The sequence below is a fragment of the Dendrobium catenatum genome, unplaced genomic scaffold, assembly GCF_001605985.2.
Source record: "Dendrobium catenatum unplaced genomic scaffold, ASM160598v2 fragScaff_scaffold_1548, whole genome shotgun sequence".
Classification (NCBI taxonomy): Eukaryota; Viridiplantae; Streptophyta; class Magnoliopsida; order Asparagales; family Orchidaceae; genus Dendrobium; species Dendrobium catenatum.
Window position 1 is genome coordinate 207,177 of NW_021320010.1, and position 16,429 is coordinate 223,605.

General features: G+C 33.6%; 1 protein-coding gene across 1 annotated transcript in view; it reads left to right on the forward strand.

Annotated features, from left to right (window-relative positions):
* The first annotated feature begins 4,579 nt into the window (after positions 1-4,579).
* LOC110109575 (gem-associated protein 2) overlaps positions 4,580-16,429 on the forward strand; it is a 44,209-nt gene continuing 32,359 nt past the window's right edge. Inside the window, exons 1-2 of the mRNA XM_020840719.2 lie at positions 4,580-5,127; positions 10,148-10,424. Of these exons, the coding sequence (XP_020696378.1) occupies positions 4,785-5,127; positions 10,148-10,424 (620 nt within the window). The 5' untranslated portion in view covers positions 4,580-4,784. The remainder of the gene's footprint in view (positions 5,128-10,147; positions 10,425-16,429) is intronic.

A 16,429-nucleotide genomic window follows, 5' to 3' on the forward strand; every position in this document is an offset into this window, starting at 1 on the left:
ATAAGAGAGTTATTGCTAGAGCCAAAGATAAAATTATTAATCTATTTAATGCCGATTTGTTTAAGATTAGTCAGTTTTGTGGCTGTAAGGATATAGCTAAGAAGCTTTGTTCTAAGATTATTGACATTAAGACTGTTAATTATCTTAAATTGGTATATTGGAGAAAGCCGAGGGATTATTTTATCAAAATTAATACTGATGGTTCGGTGGCAAATGGTAAGTGTGGTTGTGGTGGTATCTTAAGAAACAAGGATGGTAATTTGCTTATCTATTTTTCTTGCCCACTATCCTTTTGTTTGTTCTGTATGCTGAATTAAAGGCCTTATATCATGCTTTAAAAATTGCCTTATCTACGGGTTTTTTAAGGCTTTGGATTGAAGTAGATGCTTTATTAGTTATCCATTTTATTAACTGTCCAAATTTTGGTAATGCAAATATTTTTTATTTGCTTAGGGATATTAAAAGTATGCTTTCTCATGTTGATTATTCTATTTCTCATATTTGGAGAGAAGGTAATGCTTGTGCTAATTTGCTGGCTCGGATAGGAGCTGAGTTGATTTCCTTAACTTATTTTGATAATTCTAATATTCCTTCTCTTCTAAAAGGTTTGATTAGATTAGAAAAATATGATTTACCTTATTTGAGAAAATTATTGTTCTATTGAGTGGTAATTTGATTTAAATTCCCTTTAGTGCTTAGTTTTGTTGTTACTTTTTGGTGTGGGGTTGGGTTTTGTGTTGTAGGATGGATTTTATTTTCTAGTTGTTTGTTTGTAGGGTTGTGGTTTGTTTTGTCAGTCTGTATTGGTTTGGGGGATTTTTTTGTGGTTATATGTGATGGCTGGGCTGTATGTTTTTTGAGTTTTTTGGGTCTAGTGGCTATTTGGGGTGTTGTGTGGTCTGTTGTGTTTGAGAGGTCTGTGTGTTTTCTGTTGTTGGTTGGCTAGTAGGGGTTTTTGTTGCTGTGTTTTTTTGTGTGGCATTAGAACTATTGGTATTGGAGGGAATCTTCTTTAAGTTATGCTCTTTCCTTTATTATTTTATGTTATTTTGAATATTGATTATTTTGTTTCTTTGAGGTTGTTTTCTGCAGGTTTTTCTTTTTGTTTTGCAGGTTTACTGCTTTCTTTGTTTGGTTTAAGGTTGGTTGTAGAATGAAGAATGATTTGGATTGATTTTTGCTTGGGAGGTTGTTTTTAGCTTTTGCTGAATTGATTCTCTTTTATGTTATCATTGTATCTTAGATATGTACTCATTGTTCATTTGGTTTAATTTTGTTTTTATTGTAGCTCTTTTTGAACATTTAGTGAGCATTTTGTCCCTTTTAAGGATTCATGTAACACCTTTTTTATATTAACGCGTAAGCCCCTATAGTGGGTTTTAACAAAAACAAATGTCTAAAAAACAAATTTGAACATAAATACATAATAAATATTTTGAATATAGTCTCTAGGGGGTTATGTCTATTCAACTAGCATTTTGAACTTTATATCCGTTGATGTGACTATTGTAGTTGGCAAGGTATGCTAGGAAATCTCTTCACATCTTTTTAACATACTAGTAAGGAGGGTCACTTCATCAATAATGAAAGATATAACATGACCCTTTATAAAAAAATATTGCTTTGAAATATTCCATATTATCATTAGTTCGTAAATAAGTTGGGCGTTTTGCTCGAATCTAGAAAATTGAAGAAATTGGTAGATATTGTTTCTAAGATCCATTGTATTTATGTTAAAATATTAGGGTTTTATTCTTCAGCAAATACGAAGAGAATATCGAGAAAATACATTGGGAATTAAATATTACCAAAAAATTATGTAGTTATAATACATTAATGCACTATAAAAAGTCGAAAACAATCGATCTATTGCATGCAAGAAAAACATAATTATTATGGAGTACATGAGCAGAGAAAACGATCAATCTGTTGTATGCAATAAAAATATAGTTGTTACGGAGTACATTAGCATAGAAAATGATTAATCTATTGTACACAATAAAAACATAATTATTATGGAGTTAAATTGCATTTAACAGCACAAGCAACAAACCAACATTTTTCTGCAGGTGAATCCATTTTGCATAGAAATGATAGGAGAGAATATCGAAACCCTAAAGGAGATTTTTTTTTTTGCAGGAACTTCAGAGAACTGCAAATGTCGGATATTGAAAACCAAATAGGTGCTTGTAATGTGAATTTTTTTTGCCATTTCACCTTTTTACATTTACTCTGGGCAGGCGATTGTCGGTCGGATTGACAAGACATATTATAATCGAGTTGGTAGTCTAAGCGGATTATCCACGTCGGCATCTTCAATATAGGCAAACCACGCATAATAATTTTATTGGTGTGCGAACGTAGCTCTATGTCTGGAATATGCACATAATAATTTCTCGTACTCCAAAGCTAACTCAAAGGTCTATTTGTATTCTGGGACATAAGTGATTTAATAGATGATAGACATGTTTTTTTCTATTTACTTCTTCACATTTAGCTTATGGTGGAAATAGTTTGTGGGAGCTAGTGTTTCTTTTGCATGCAGAGTACTTGGATTTGAAGACTATGGGATAGAGCTAATGATGCCATTGACACAATAATTCATAAAGGATGATGCCAAAGAGAGCAGCGACCTCTTTCAGCCCTATGTTGAAGGAGAAATTATTTTGTGCAGAGATCAGAAGCAAAGCATCATCCGAAGACCAACCAAAATGCGCCACATCAGTAGTACCGAGCCGCAGTGCCGAGTGGTATATATCGAGCATTATCGAGCCGTGGTATCGAGCGAAGGGGTGACATGGCACATTCTGGTTGGTCTTCAAATGGTATTCAACATCCACACAGAATAATTAATCGTATTGAAGGTATTAATTTGTCTACGTCTTATGGAAATGGGCAAGCCACTCACTCCATGAATTAGGGGAAGTGATCTAGAAAGCTTTTTGAGTTTTTTTAGTACTAGTAGTACCGAGACGCAGTGCCGAGAGGTATCGAGCATTATCGAGCCGTGGTATCGAGCGAAGGGGTGACATGGTACATTCTGGTTGGTCTTCAAATGGTATTCAACATCCACACAGAATAATTAATCGTATTGAAGGTATTAATTTGTCTTCGTCTTATGGAAATGGGCAAGCCACTCACTCCATGAATTAGGGGAAGTGATCTAGAAAGCTTTTTGAGTTTTTTGTGTATTTTTATTTAATTTTTAATTTATTTTATAATTTTATATTAAGTAATTAATAATTTTAATTAATTATTAAGTTAAAAATTTATTTTAATTTTAATACTTTATTTTAATTAATTATTAAATTTCATTTTTTAAAATTAATTATTGATAATTTACTTTCATTTTAAAATTAATTATTAATTATTAATATCCTTTTTTTCATTTTACGCATTGTTCTAATTTAAATATAAAAAAGTAACAATTGAATTATATTTTTCTTTGCAGTAGAATAATGGGGTCTTTGAAGAATTTCCCAAAGACCCATGTTCGAATCTCACGTGATGCAGGCGGGCAGGGTGGGCTGGCCAGGGGTTGGACGCATCAGGCTGGCAGGGTGGGGTGGGGAAAACTTCCTGCGGTTCGAGCTGACGGGTTCACAGTCAACTAGGCGGGTTAGGCAGAGCTAGAGTGACATTTTTTTTACTAAATAAAATATATATATATATATTTTTTTCGGCTGCATTTTCTGCCAGTTATTCGCTGGAAAACCTTTATGGATGCTTTTTTTAATAGGAAAAAAATTTCCTACACGGTTTATACCCGCGATATATTTTATGCTGGAAACTTCCAAATCCGCCGAAAATTTGTATTTTCAGCCAAAAAATTTCGTTGGTAATAAGTAATTTTCCTCTAGTGGCCATCATCGAGTTACTTGTAAGGATAATTGTTTACAATCTTCATATCTAGTTTCTTGTATGGAGTAATGATAATTCTTAAAATGTTATTATTAAGGTTTTGTTTGGGACGACTTTTTTAGTGCTTCTTAAAATAACTTTCTAGTAAAAAATAAAATTTTATACTAAAAAGTTGATTTAAGAAACAATAAAAAAACCGATCCAAATGAAACCTAAGTGTTTGTACAATGATAATACACTTATTATTTTCATGTGTTAAGGATATAAATTGGCTTTGTTATTGTTAAATTTGCTAGATTTTGTACGTTGTAATTGCTCTTTATTATAATTGTCATGCTCGAAACTATTTGAATTTTATATGCTATATCTACTGTGATCACTTCTAGAATTTATGTTATGTCAAACATTAAATAAATCTTAATTGAATTTACTATTTAACTATTTTATAAAATTTTTTTAATGATATCTTATAGTAGCCTTTTTTGAATGGTTTTTGTTGATCTAAAATTTTTTTGAATAAAAATAAATTAAAATTGATTAGGATTTGACGAATGTTCATTCTTAAATCTAATTTTATTGTATATGATCTTGATAGTGAGTTTTTTATTTTATTTTATTTTATTTAAATTTTATTCGAATCTTATTAAAATTTGACGAACTCAATAGTAATGCAACAACAATATTATAATCTCAAATTTTTTTTGAAAATATTTCTTTGGAAAATTAATCGGGCATGACATGTAAACTCAAAACTTCCCTACTTCAATTCCCATGGTTAGCCGTATTCCCCCGATTAGAATTCGGGGCGTTAATCGGCTCTAGGGTTTGCTGTTTCATTTGAACGGATTTTCCTGCGTTTTTTTCTTCGTCACAAGTGTGAGAAAGCCGGAGGTTAGCTTGTAAGCGGCAGTGGAAGCCCCAACATGCCCGAGAATTGCACGGAAGAGTCATCGGTCCACGGAGAAGATGACGAAGGAGCTTATTTGGGGAACGAAGAGGAGGGAGCGCAGTTAATTTGGGCGACAGCTAGTGGATGTATGGACGAAACGAAGCGGAGGACTTACTCGCGGAGTGAGATGGACGCCTTAAGGTTTCTAGACGTCGATGCTCAGCGGCAGATGTGGAATGGAGTCTACGCTAGAATGGAAGCAACCGTTGCTCGCGAGTACAATGGGCTTCGGGTGCGTAACGATAAAAACAAAGGGAAGCAGGGAGAATTATTGTGGGACAAATTCGGGCAAAAGAAGGATGATTTTGGAGCCCTGGGTATGATCGAGCTATGTTCAAATTATTTCTTTTTAAATGCATTTATGGAGGTCTTTTTTTTTCCATCTATGCTTTACTTGCCCGATCTCTGTTGATTGATTGCTTTTTTGGGTTGTTTGCTGTTTTAATATGAGGGTCTCCTGTTCAATATTAGGCAATATGATAATGCGAAGATTTATTCTACAAGATTGAAAGAAAGGAGCTTGTATTTTGTTGAGTTATCTTGAGTTTATGGATGAGGGATTTTTTTATCTTTCTTCCCGTCCGCAGGGTGTCATGTACGTAATATGTTTAGTACCTAATCCTTTCACAGTTATTTTTGGTTTTCTGATAATGATGCCCATCCATGTTTATGATTCATGGTAGGTATGAATTTACCAAGATAGATAGCTACAATCCCTATTAAATTGTTGAGGTCAATGATAGACTTAAAAAAACAAGAGAAAATGCTAAGATGTTGTAGTGTTTATGATAACTTCTTCATGCAGTTATTCAAACTTCCAGGCTGCAAGTTTGATCGTTCTATCTTATAGATATTGAAGAATGTGTAATCACCATCAAATTAGGATGTGGGGAGTATACTTGATGCAATACTAAGATAAATAACAATGAAAAGTTCCCAAACCAAGGCAGTGCATCAAAATTAGAGCAATTCATCATGCACAATTCTTCATGCCCATGGAAAATCCATGCTCTCTAAAATCATTGGATGATAATTAAGAAGTTTATCAGTCGACTATACTAGCCAATGAAGTAAACAAATTTTAAAAAATATTTAATTTTAAAGCCACTATACTTGTTTTATTTGGCCAATCCAAACATTCATACTTTTGATAGCTTTAAATTATATTTTATTTCTCTTATTTTTTCATTTATATCAGGACAAGGCATCAATCAATATAATCATATTTTATTGAATTTAAAGCTTTCTAAAAATGTCTAGGTTTGAAAAGGCCTATGAAAAGGACATTGTTTTTTTACTTGTACATTCAGTACGACCACAACAACAACAAGCTTTTATCCCACTATTTGGGGTCAGCTACATGAATTGTTTTTCTCAATTTTGTCCTGTTAAGAATCAAATTCTCATCTAAATCTAATAACAAAAGGTCATTTATAATATTTTCTAACCAATTCTTTTTAGGTCTGCCTCTACCTTTCTTAACACAAGTCAATTCTAATACATCTACTTTCTTAATCGGGTCATCGATAGGCCGCCTTTTTATGTGACCAAACAATCTAGGGTGACTCTCTCTAATCTTGTCTTCCATTAGAGCTACTCCAACCTTTTCATGTATTTGCTCGTTTTTTATCCTATCTTTAAGAGTAAAGCTACTCTTCCGCCTGAGCATCCTCATCTTTGCAACACTTAACTAAATATTATGTTTCTCTTTTAATGGCCAACATTATGCAATAACGTATTGTAGGTCTCACTACCATCTCATAGAATCTTCCCTTAAGTTTGAGAGGGACTTTTCTATCAGGTTGGTATCAGAGCCAGGTTAACCTGACGAGGCCCTTCGATCGAGTGCGGCAGTAGACTCCAGCAACGGGTACCTGAAACAGAGAAACTTAAAAGAAACAAGTAATACCGGAGTAATCTTCTTACCAGAGCAGGGTTCTATTGATGTATTCTCAAAAATTGATCAGCTAGTACATTCTCCTCCCTATATATATTTCTATATCCTTTCTACTAACTGGAATATTCTAAATACTATAAGTGGGGCAACAAACAAAAAGATGCAAATGTGCTAAAAAGGTGTAAAGGTGCTCAATGTTTAAAATTGCGTATTCGGGTATTGAGGCGTTTTTCATTCGTGAGGCGAGGCGTAAGCCTCAAGGCGTTTTGAGGCGTAAGCCTCAAAATCAAAAGATTGCGTAAACATAAAATGATAAATTTTTTATATACTAATGAGTGAATAATATAAAACATAAAAAAACATAAGATATGAAGTGAGATCAAAATATCTCAATAATAAGACAACATGAAATATAGTTCAACTCAAAATTTTATATTTTCCAAATACTAGTATTCTTTTCATTAACATATAATTCCAATTTTCAAAAATAAATAGCAATGACATATCACATAAGAACTCATAAGTCATCAGCAGTGTCATCACTAAGGGGTTATTTGAATCATCATTATGGTGAACTGCTCTCTCCCTTTCCTCCTTTCCTATAGAGTCCAATGTCGAGCATTTACTTCAAGATTTATGTAAGTTTTAATATATATAGCGTGAGGCGTAAGCCTCATGCCAGTGAGGAGAAGCGGGCCTCAACCAAGTTGAGGCGCAAGCCTCATAAAAAAAACTCAAGGCGTAAGCATCGAGGCGTTTTTTACTGGAATTGCGCAAAGGAGAGCCTCATATTGCGCAAAGGAGAGCCTCATATTGCGCAAAGGAGAGCCTCATATTGCGCAATTTTAAACCATGAAGGTGCTAAACTAACGAACTTAGCAGGGATAAGTGGAGAATGCAAAGAAAATATGATAAGTTGTTCCAGAGCCTTATCGTGCACTACATCATTATATTTCTCTTTTAATGACCAACATTATACACTATAAAGCATTGTAGGTCTCACTACCATCTCATAGAATCTTCCCTTAAGTTTGAGAGGGACTTTTCTATCACACAACAAGCCTGACGTATTTCTCCACTTCAACCATCCAACCTGAATGAGTGGCTTTACTCTTAAAGATGGAATGCGAAATGAGCATATAGGTGAAAAGGTTGGAGTAGCTCCAGTGAAAAAATATTAGAGAGAGTTGACTCTGATGGTTTGGTCACGTAAAACGTTGTTCCTTTGATGGCTCGGTTAGGAGAGTAGATGTATTAGATTTGATCTATGTTATGAAAGGTAGAGGTAGACCTAAATGACTTAGAAAATATTAGAATTGACATTTTTTTATTAGTTTAAAATGTAAATTTGACTCTTAACATGACACCATGGCGAAAAAGAATTCATGTAGCCGACCCCACTTAGTGGGATAAAGGCTTAATGTTGTTGTTGTTGTTATATTTAACACATGAGGGTGCTTAGGTAGATGAGTGGCTGTACACTTTGAGATAGAATGCAAAATAAGCGCATACATGAAAGGTAGAGTAGCTCTAGTGGCAAATATGATTAGAGTGAGTTGCCTTAGATGGTTTAGTCACATAAATGTAGGCCTTCTGATGACTTTGTTAGGAGAGTAGATGTGTTAGATTCGACTTTTTTTAAGAAAGGTACAGGTAGGCCAAAAAAATATAGTTTGAAAGTATTAAAAATGATATTTTTTATTAGATTTTATTGGATTTAAATAATAATTTGACTCTTAATAGGACATAATGGAGAACAAAATTCATGTAGCAGACCTCACATATTGAGATAAAAGTTTATTGTTGTTATATATATATATATATATATAAACATACATACAACAAACTTATTATTTATGATTACTTTGTAATCTTTGCAAAAATATTTATTGTCAATTCCTAGCTACTGAAAGTTTACGTTTGATTAGCTGCTCTACTTTTGATAGCAAGGTTGAATACTCCTAGGTGATGGATAATGAATATCACAAGGGAATGTGAAAACGAACTTTCATAGGGGATTGAGCTGAAGTGGGAAAATGTGTGCTTCAATAAGTCGGAGAAGAATGTGATCTCTTACTGCCTTCCAGGTGAAGAATGAGCCAATGGCTCTGAGTACTCTTCTCATTGCATAGACAGCGTGTTCACTATTATTAGATCATTTGAATTGAATATTTTAATTCATTGCATTTTTTGTCTTTGATATAATGCGTATCATGAATCCTCTTTAGTATGTATAATTATCCTCTCATGTCATATATTTTTTAGTAATGCATCCATTTTGCTGTAAAATAATTTTCAAGCTTTCTTCTAATCAAATTGGAGTATAAGCATTAGAGGAATTGATATATATATATATATATATATATATATATGCGGGCGAGTGAAAGGATGTATCCTTTTTGAGTTAGGACAAAACTTCAATAATATATATGCTTAAATGAGAATTTGTGAACAAAACTTTCGTAGTACATAGCTATAATAGTGTTCTTTTCAAACCTTTTGGTGGTGTAATTGGTTCCATCGTTGCATATGTTAATACTTTCTTACTAATTTTTGATTTCATCATTATAATAACAAAATCTGGTTACCTCAACACTTCAAATTTTTACTCTCCATCTATTGTTTCTTGTTTTGCTTCTATTATTAGTATTTCTTAAATACAATATCTTACAAAAACTTTCTGCGATCTTTAGATATTTCTTCTTTCGTTTAGTTTTTTTTCAGTCATGGATAGTTTCTTTTCTTTTTATAATAGTTTGTACTAACTCACTATCCTTCCCATTCAAAGTCTCTAAACTTCATATAATAATTATTATCCTAGTTTTATGCTCAAGTCCACACACTTTTCATGACACTTACATGGTGGTGCATCAATTACGGAGGATATTCTGACCTTCTTTTCGTACTTCTTTACATAATCCAGTTAAGTTGTTCGCTTTTTCTCAGTGGCATCATTGCCAACTCAAGCAAACTTCTTACCACAATCAAGTTGGGACACGTGCTAACAAAAATCAGGTTATCTCTGGATTTTTGTCATCGGTTGTATGGTGCTTATCAACTTCAATCTTAGCTCCAAATCATTCTCATCCTAGCATGAGACTGTAACAATGGTTTCAGAATGGAAGAAAATGACAACTTCAAATTTTTTTTTTGAACTGATAGCAGTGTTTTTTTAAGTGGTCATTGTTTTGCAATTTTGGCGTATATATCAATTAATTATAGAAAATGTTGGCAAAACAATTTATTTTGTTAGTATTTTAGGTTGTAAATCATTTATGTAAATTATATGTTAATTTTTTTGCTAAGCTCAATTGTAGGCCATTTTTTTGTCACTGATTGTTCTAAATTAATTCATCAAGTTCAAGTTTCGTTTGTACATATTATCATTTCTCTTGAATGTTATATTGAACCATGTGAACAACATACCATATAAATTTCAGGTGAGGTGTTCTCATTAAATATAGAGGATTCAGGCATATTCATTTCCTCGGATTTTGCTTATGGAGAAACAGTGGTTGGTAGTGAAAATTATACTAACAATGAAGCATCATACTGTGAACACAATAACATCGGGGAGTTTGAAATTGATGATGTTGATGATGATGACAGTGATGATGAATATAGCAGTATTCAGAGGCCTGCTTTCTTGGTTGAGGGAGAACCTGATTTTGATTCTGGTCCACCTTTAGATGGTCTAGAGTACCTTAGGCGCGTGAGGTAATGTTTTTTTTTTTTTTTTTATATTGTAACAATTTCTCAATCACATTGTCATTTATTACACCAAACCATTAGTTGTTACTTAAGTTGACAATGACATTCATCATTATCCAGCTCTTAGGGGTTGGCTTTGGTATTATTTTGCTGTCATCAATTTTTTCTAAGGCTTCATTTGGGATGGCTTTCTTATTGCTTTATAAAACAGCTTTTTAGTACAACAATTTCTTGTAAGTAGGAAAAAACAGTGGTATAAAGCTATCCCAAATGAAGCCTAAGTTTCACATTTTCTATACTTTTTAGGAGCTACATTTGACGTTGGTTTTTATTTGGTCAAACTTCTCAATATTCGTTTATTTTGGATTAGAGTTTCTTTCATTATGTTGACATCTTTGGATAACTAGTAATCTGCCTGCTGTTAAGTTTCTGCTTTTCTCATTATACTTGAGAATGACTTTTTCTGTTACACACGGGAGATAAAATTAAAAAAATTGATGTTGTTGAGTATTTATGTATATTTAGATGCTTCAATTGCTGAAATCAGTTTGGTGCAGGGTTCTTGTAGGCTTGCATGGGGCAGGTAGTGTGGGGTGGGGAAGTGTTTTGAAGATGGTGGGAGTGATTAGAGAGAGGTGGCATGAATTGAGGTGCTAAGAAGCAGGTTTTGGGCAGGGATCACACTGCCGCCTCATCCATATTTTTCAAACTATCTCACATTCACGATAGCTATAACACTCTGATTTATTATTACTAAAATTTTTTGCAGTAGAATGGTCAACAACAATAACAACATCAAGCCTTTATCCCACTACGTGGGGTCGGCTGCATGAATCATTTTTCTCTATTGTGTTCTATTAAGAGTCAAATTCTCATACAAATTTAATTAAAAAAGGTCATTGCTAATACTTTCTAGTCAAGTCTTTTTTGGTCTACCTCTACCTTTTTACATAGGCCAGATCTAATACATCCACTCTCATAACTGGCTCATCGCAAGGCCGACATTTTATGTGACCAAATCATCTAATTATTTTCCATAGGAGCTACTCCATCATGTATGTCCTCGTTTCACATTCTGTCTCTAAGTATAAAGTCACTCATCCACTTGAGCATCCTTATCTCTACAACACTTAATTTTATGCTTTTCTTTTAATTACCAACATTCAGCGCCATAAAGCATTATATGTTTCACCACCATCTTATAAAATTTCCCTCAAGTTTGAGGGATACTTTTCTATACCACAATAGACCCTATGCATTCCTCCACTTAACCATGCAATATGAATTCTACTGATAATATGCACATCATTTCACCATCGCTTTAAATAATAGATCCGATATATTCAAAATGTACTCTTTTTAATGACTTGATCGTCCAAAGTCACAATTCCCCACTAGATTTATTACTATTAAATTACACTATATCTATTCAGTTTTAGATCTATTCAAAGGAAGATTTTTAGATACTAAGGTTGACCTTAGTAATTCACGTTTTATTTCAACTCCCTCTCTAGTCTTTTTTACAAGAAGAATATCATCAACAAAAATCATATACCAGGGTACATTCTCTTGTACTAGTATGAACATCCATAACTAAAGTATAAATATAGGTGCTTAAAGCTGCTCTTTGATGTCATTCAACTGAAATTAAAAAAAATACTTGATCAAACTATCTTGTGTTTGAACACAAGTAACAGCTCATGTATATATATCCTTAATAATTTAAATATAAGCATTATTAACACATTTCTTTTCTAAAACTCTCTAGAGAACTTCTGATGGAACTTTATCATATATTTTTTCTAAATCAATAAATAATCATTTGTAGATCCTCTTTATGCTCTCTATAATTCTCTATCAAACCTCTCAACAACTGTATTGCTTCCACCTACCTGACATGAATTTGAATTGATATTGAGAAATATTAGTATCACTTCATAATTTATGCTTAATCACTCTCTCTTATAGTTTTAATGTATATGACACATTAACTTAATTCCTCTATAATACATACACTGTTGTGCATGAACTTTATTCTTAAAAATAGAAACCATCACGCTTACCGCAAATCTGACATTTTTTAGTTTAGTGGCAATGCCAAAAACTTTTCATAGAGGGTGTCTTATTTATGTTTTTTAAAAAAATCTCCTTAACTTTTTCTTACAGGCTTGAGATTGGCATTAACAATTTTAATTTTTTTTAAAATAAACTACTAAATATAAGATGAAAAATACTTACAATTTATAGCTTATGTTCTTTATATTCTAAACAAATTGAATAATAATATCATTGTAAATACAATCTAACATTTCTTTTTCAATATAAACAGTTAAAATATCATTCATCCACTAATCTCTAATTCGATTGCATAGTCTATTTTTTATGATAGCCATAATAGAAAATGCTCTTTCAACTCCTATTGTTGTAACAAGTAATATTAATGCCAATTTTAATAGCCAAAAAATAAGGAGATTTAATAATTCCTTTCTGTTCTGAATCATTTTTTCAGCCGTACTTCCTATATCTTTTAATAATGAAAATTGTACTTGAGACTATATATCCATAATATAAGTTTCAACTGATTATAAAAAATTATCAAATCTGAAGGAGTGAAATCAATTGGATATGAGTTTTCCGTTTTAATTAACTTCTCTTTGTTGAATGCATAGAATGAATTAGATAGATTACAATAACAAATACATAAAATTAATTCAATATTTGCCTCTGTGAAATGATTATTCAACTCCTAAAGTTGTATATCAATTGCTGTGTAGAATATTTTAATTCATAAATGATGTAAATTTGTTATTTCTTGAACTCCATGTCGCGGGCGTCCATGAGCATCTAATTTATCATTTAGATTCGAAGTAATTATTTTGTGTTCATCATAAAATGAAGTCACTCTATTAATGAAGTCATTACACTTGTTAACTCTCATATATTGTAATCTAATTTTAGATTTTTGAATTAAATACATGACATTCACGATGTCTTGATCATATCTCCCTAAATCTTCTGATAGTATATCAGTGATTTCAAGTATGTCTTTCGTTAGATACATACAGAAAGAGAATTCAAAAGATTGTAAGGATTCTAATAATACAAATTTCTCCCCTCTCTGTTTAGAGCTTATGTCATCCTCCAAAATAATTTCTAGTACATCAATAACTGAGGAGAATTTTGTAATCAATCTAATTAGTGACCTATAATGAGAACTCCATCTTGTTTCACAGGAACACTCTAAAGATATTTTTTAATTTAATCCTCATCAAGTAAATACTTCATCATCATTTTTTTGGAATACTCTATAGGTATTGCTATGCAAGATTTTGACCATGGAGATAACTTTTCATTTTTTCTTCGAGCTAAGGTCTTCTGTATGTAGGGTCGAATATTCAAATATACTTTATCACCTATCTGAAACTGCACATCCATTCTATGCCAGTCCACCTGATTCTTTATAATTTGTTATGCCCTCAGTATGTGCCCCTTTAGCTTTCCTAATATCCTATCCCGTTCCTCCAACTGCTGTTCCATTGATGAAATTGGAGTATTCTTGGTCTCATAGTATACAAGGTGGGGAGGGTCTCTTTAACAAAGGATTTTAAATACTGAAGTATGCGTTGCACTATGGTAGAATGTATTGTACTAGTACCATGGTTTAAAATTGTGCAATATGAGGCTTGCCTTGAGGCCCGTCTTTGCGCAATTCCAGTAAAAACGCCTCGATGCTTACGCCTCAAGTCTTTTTTATGAGGCTTGCGCCTCAACTTGGTTGAGGCCCGCCTCGCCTCACTGTCATGAGGCTTACGCCTCACGCTATATATATTAAAACTTACATAAATCTTGAAGTAAATGCTCGGCATTGGACTCTATAGGAGAGGAGGAAGGGGAGAGTGCCGTTCATCATAATGATGATTCAAATGAAGAACCCTTTATTGATGATAGTGCTGATGACTTATGAGTTCTTATGTGATATGTCATTGCTATTTATTTTTGGAAATTGGAATTATATGTTAATGAAAAGATTACTGAAATTTGGGAAAGATAAAATTTTGAGTTGAACTACATTTCATGTTCTCTTATTATTGAGATATTTTGATTTCAGTTCATATCTTATGCTTTTTTATGTTTTATATTATTCACTCATTAGTATATAAAAAATTTATCATTTTATGTTTACGAAATCTTTTGATTTTGAGGCTTACGCCTCAAAACGCCTTGAGGCTTACGCCTCGCCTCACGAATGAAAAACGCCTCAATACCCGAATACGCAATTTTAAACATTGACTAGTACTCAACCCAAGGTAACCACTTCGTTGAGGTCTTAAGTGTTTCTGATACAAAATATCTGAAGTCTTAACATTCCTATTCACCACCTCGGTTTGCCCATCATTCTGTGGATGGTAGACTGTACTTCTATTCAGAACGGTACCCTACATCTTGAATAGCTCTCTTCCTAAGTGGCTCAGGAACACCTTGTCTCTATCTGACACTATGGACTCCAAAATTTCATTTAAGTGGACCACCTCTCAAATAAATTCTATTGCTATTGAAATTGCCGTATGCATGTCGCAGGGGAGAGAAGACATTCAATGAAATTCATGGTTATCTCTTCTCACACCTTTTCAAGCAGAGCAAGAGGTTGCATAAGTCCTCCTGGAGCCATCGTCATGTATTTGTGCCTTTGATACATATCGTAGCTGGCCAACATCTCATCCCCATTTTTCTGCATTCCAACCTAATACAATTCTGTCGTAAGCCTATGATAGGTCTTCTATACCCTTGAGTGCCCTTTTATGGCACTATCATGGAACTCTCGCAGTAAGTGGGATACATATGGGGACGTCCTCGATATCACCATTCACCCCTTGTATAACAGTCTTTGATCGACTAAGGTATAGCCTGAATGGCTATCCTTGTTCCCCAATAAGTCTCTCTTGATTTTCTCCAATCTTTCATCTTGTTGACTTTCCCTTCTCATAGTCTCCTAGTCCACAACTAAGGGAACAAACAGTGCCATTATGTGGGACTCCCCATACACCTGGATAACTCATTTGCGGCCTTGTTCTTTATCCTCGATCGATACTGGATAGTGAAATCATAACCTAATAGTTTCAAAAGCCACCTTTGATGCTCCTCTTTAACTGTCCTTTGCTCTAGAAGAAACTTTAAATCTTTGATCAATCCTAACAATGAAGTGTCACCCTAACAGGTGGAGTCTCCACTTCTGAATAGCCAACACAATCGTCATCAGCTCCTTCTAGTATACTAACTTGAGCCTCACTTTGGTAGATAACACTTAACTGTTATAGGCCACTGGTCTTTGGTCCTGCATAAGTATAGCTCCCAGCCCATACCCTGAAGCATCCGTCTCCACCACAAAAGGCTGGTTGAAGTCAGGCAGGGCTAACATTGATATGCTTTTATCGCCTTCTTCAACTCTTAACCACTTGATCAAGTGGTTCTTCTACAGTGGTGATACCGTTTGGTGCCTCCATTGATGTTAAAGTTTTACTTTTCAAGCTTTCACTCTTCTTATCACATACAGAAAGTTTATCACCCTCAGAAGGGACTTCACTAGCTTCAGAAGCAATATTGACATCCTTGGATGTCACTTCCGGAGCATCATTTTCTCTCTCAGTAGTTGTAGGAGCTTTTAATTGATCAGAAGAGAGTTCCGCTTCTGCAGGATCTGTAATTGTATTAAAGTCTCTCTCTACAGCATCAGCATTCACGTCTTCCTTGTCAGTCAATTTATCCCCTTCCAAAACATTTCCACCTTCCCATGAAACTTCAGCCACTTTAGGCACACCACCAATGATCACCTTCCAAAGAAGTCTCTTCCTCCTCTTCAAACGCTACCGCAGGTTTAGAAGCTTTTCTTCTTTATATGAAACTTCAGAAGGTAGAGGAATATCATCAGGAACAGTGGATATCTCTATGCCTCCTTCAACAATTCCATCATACTTCTTGACTTTAACTCCTTCAGAAACATCTTCATCTGATTC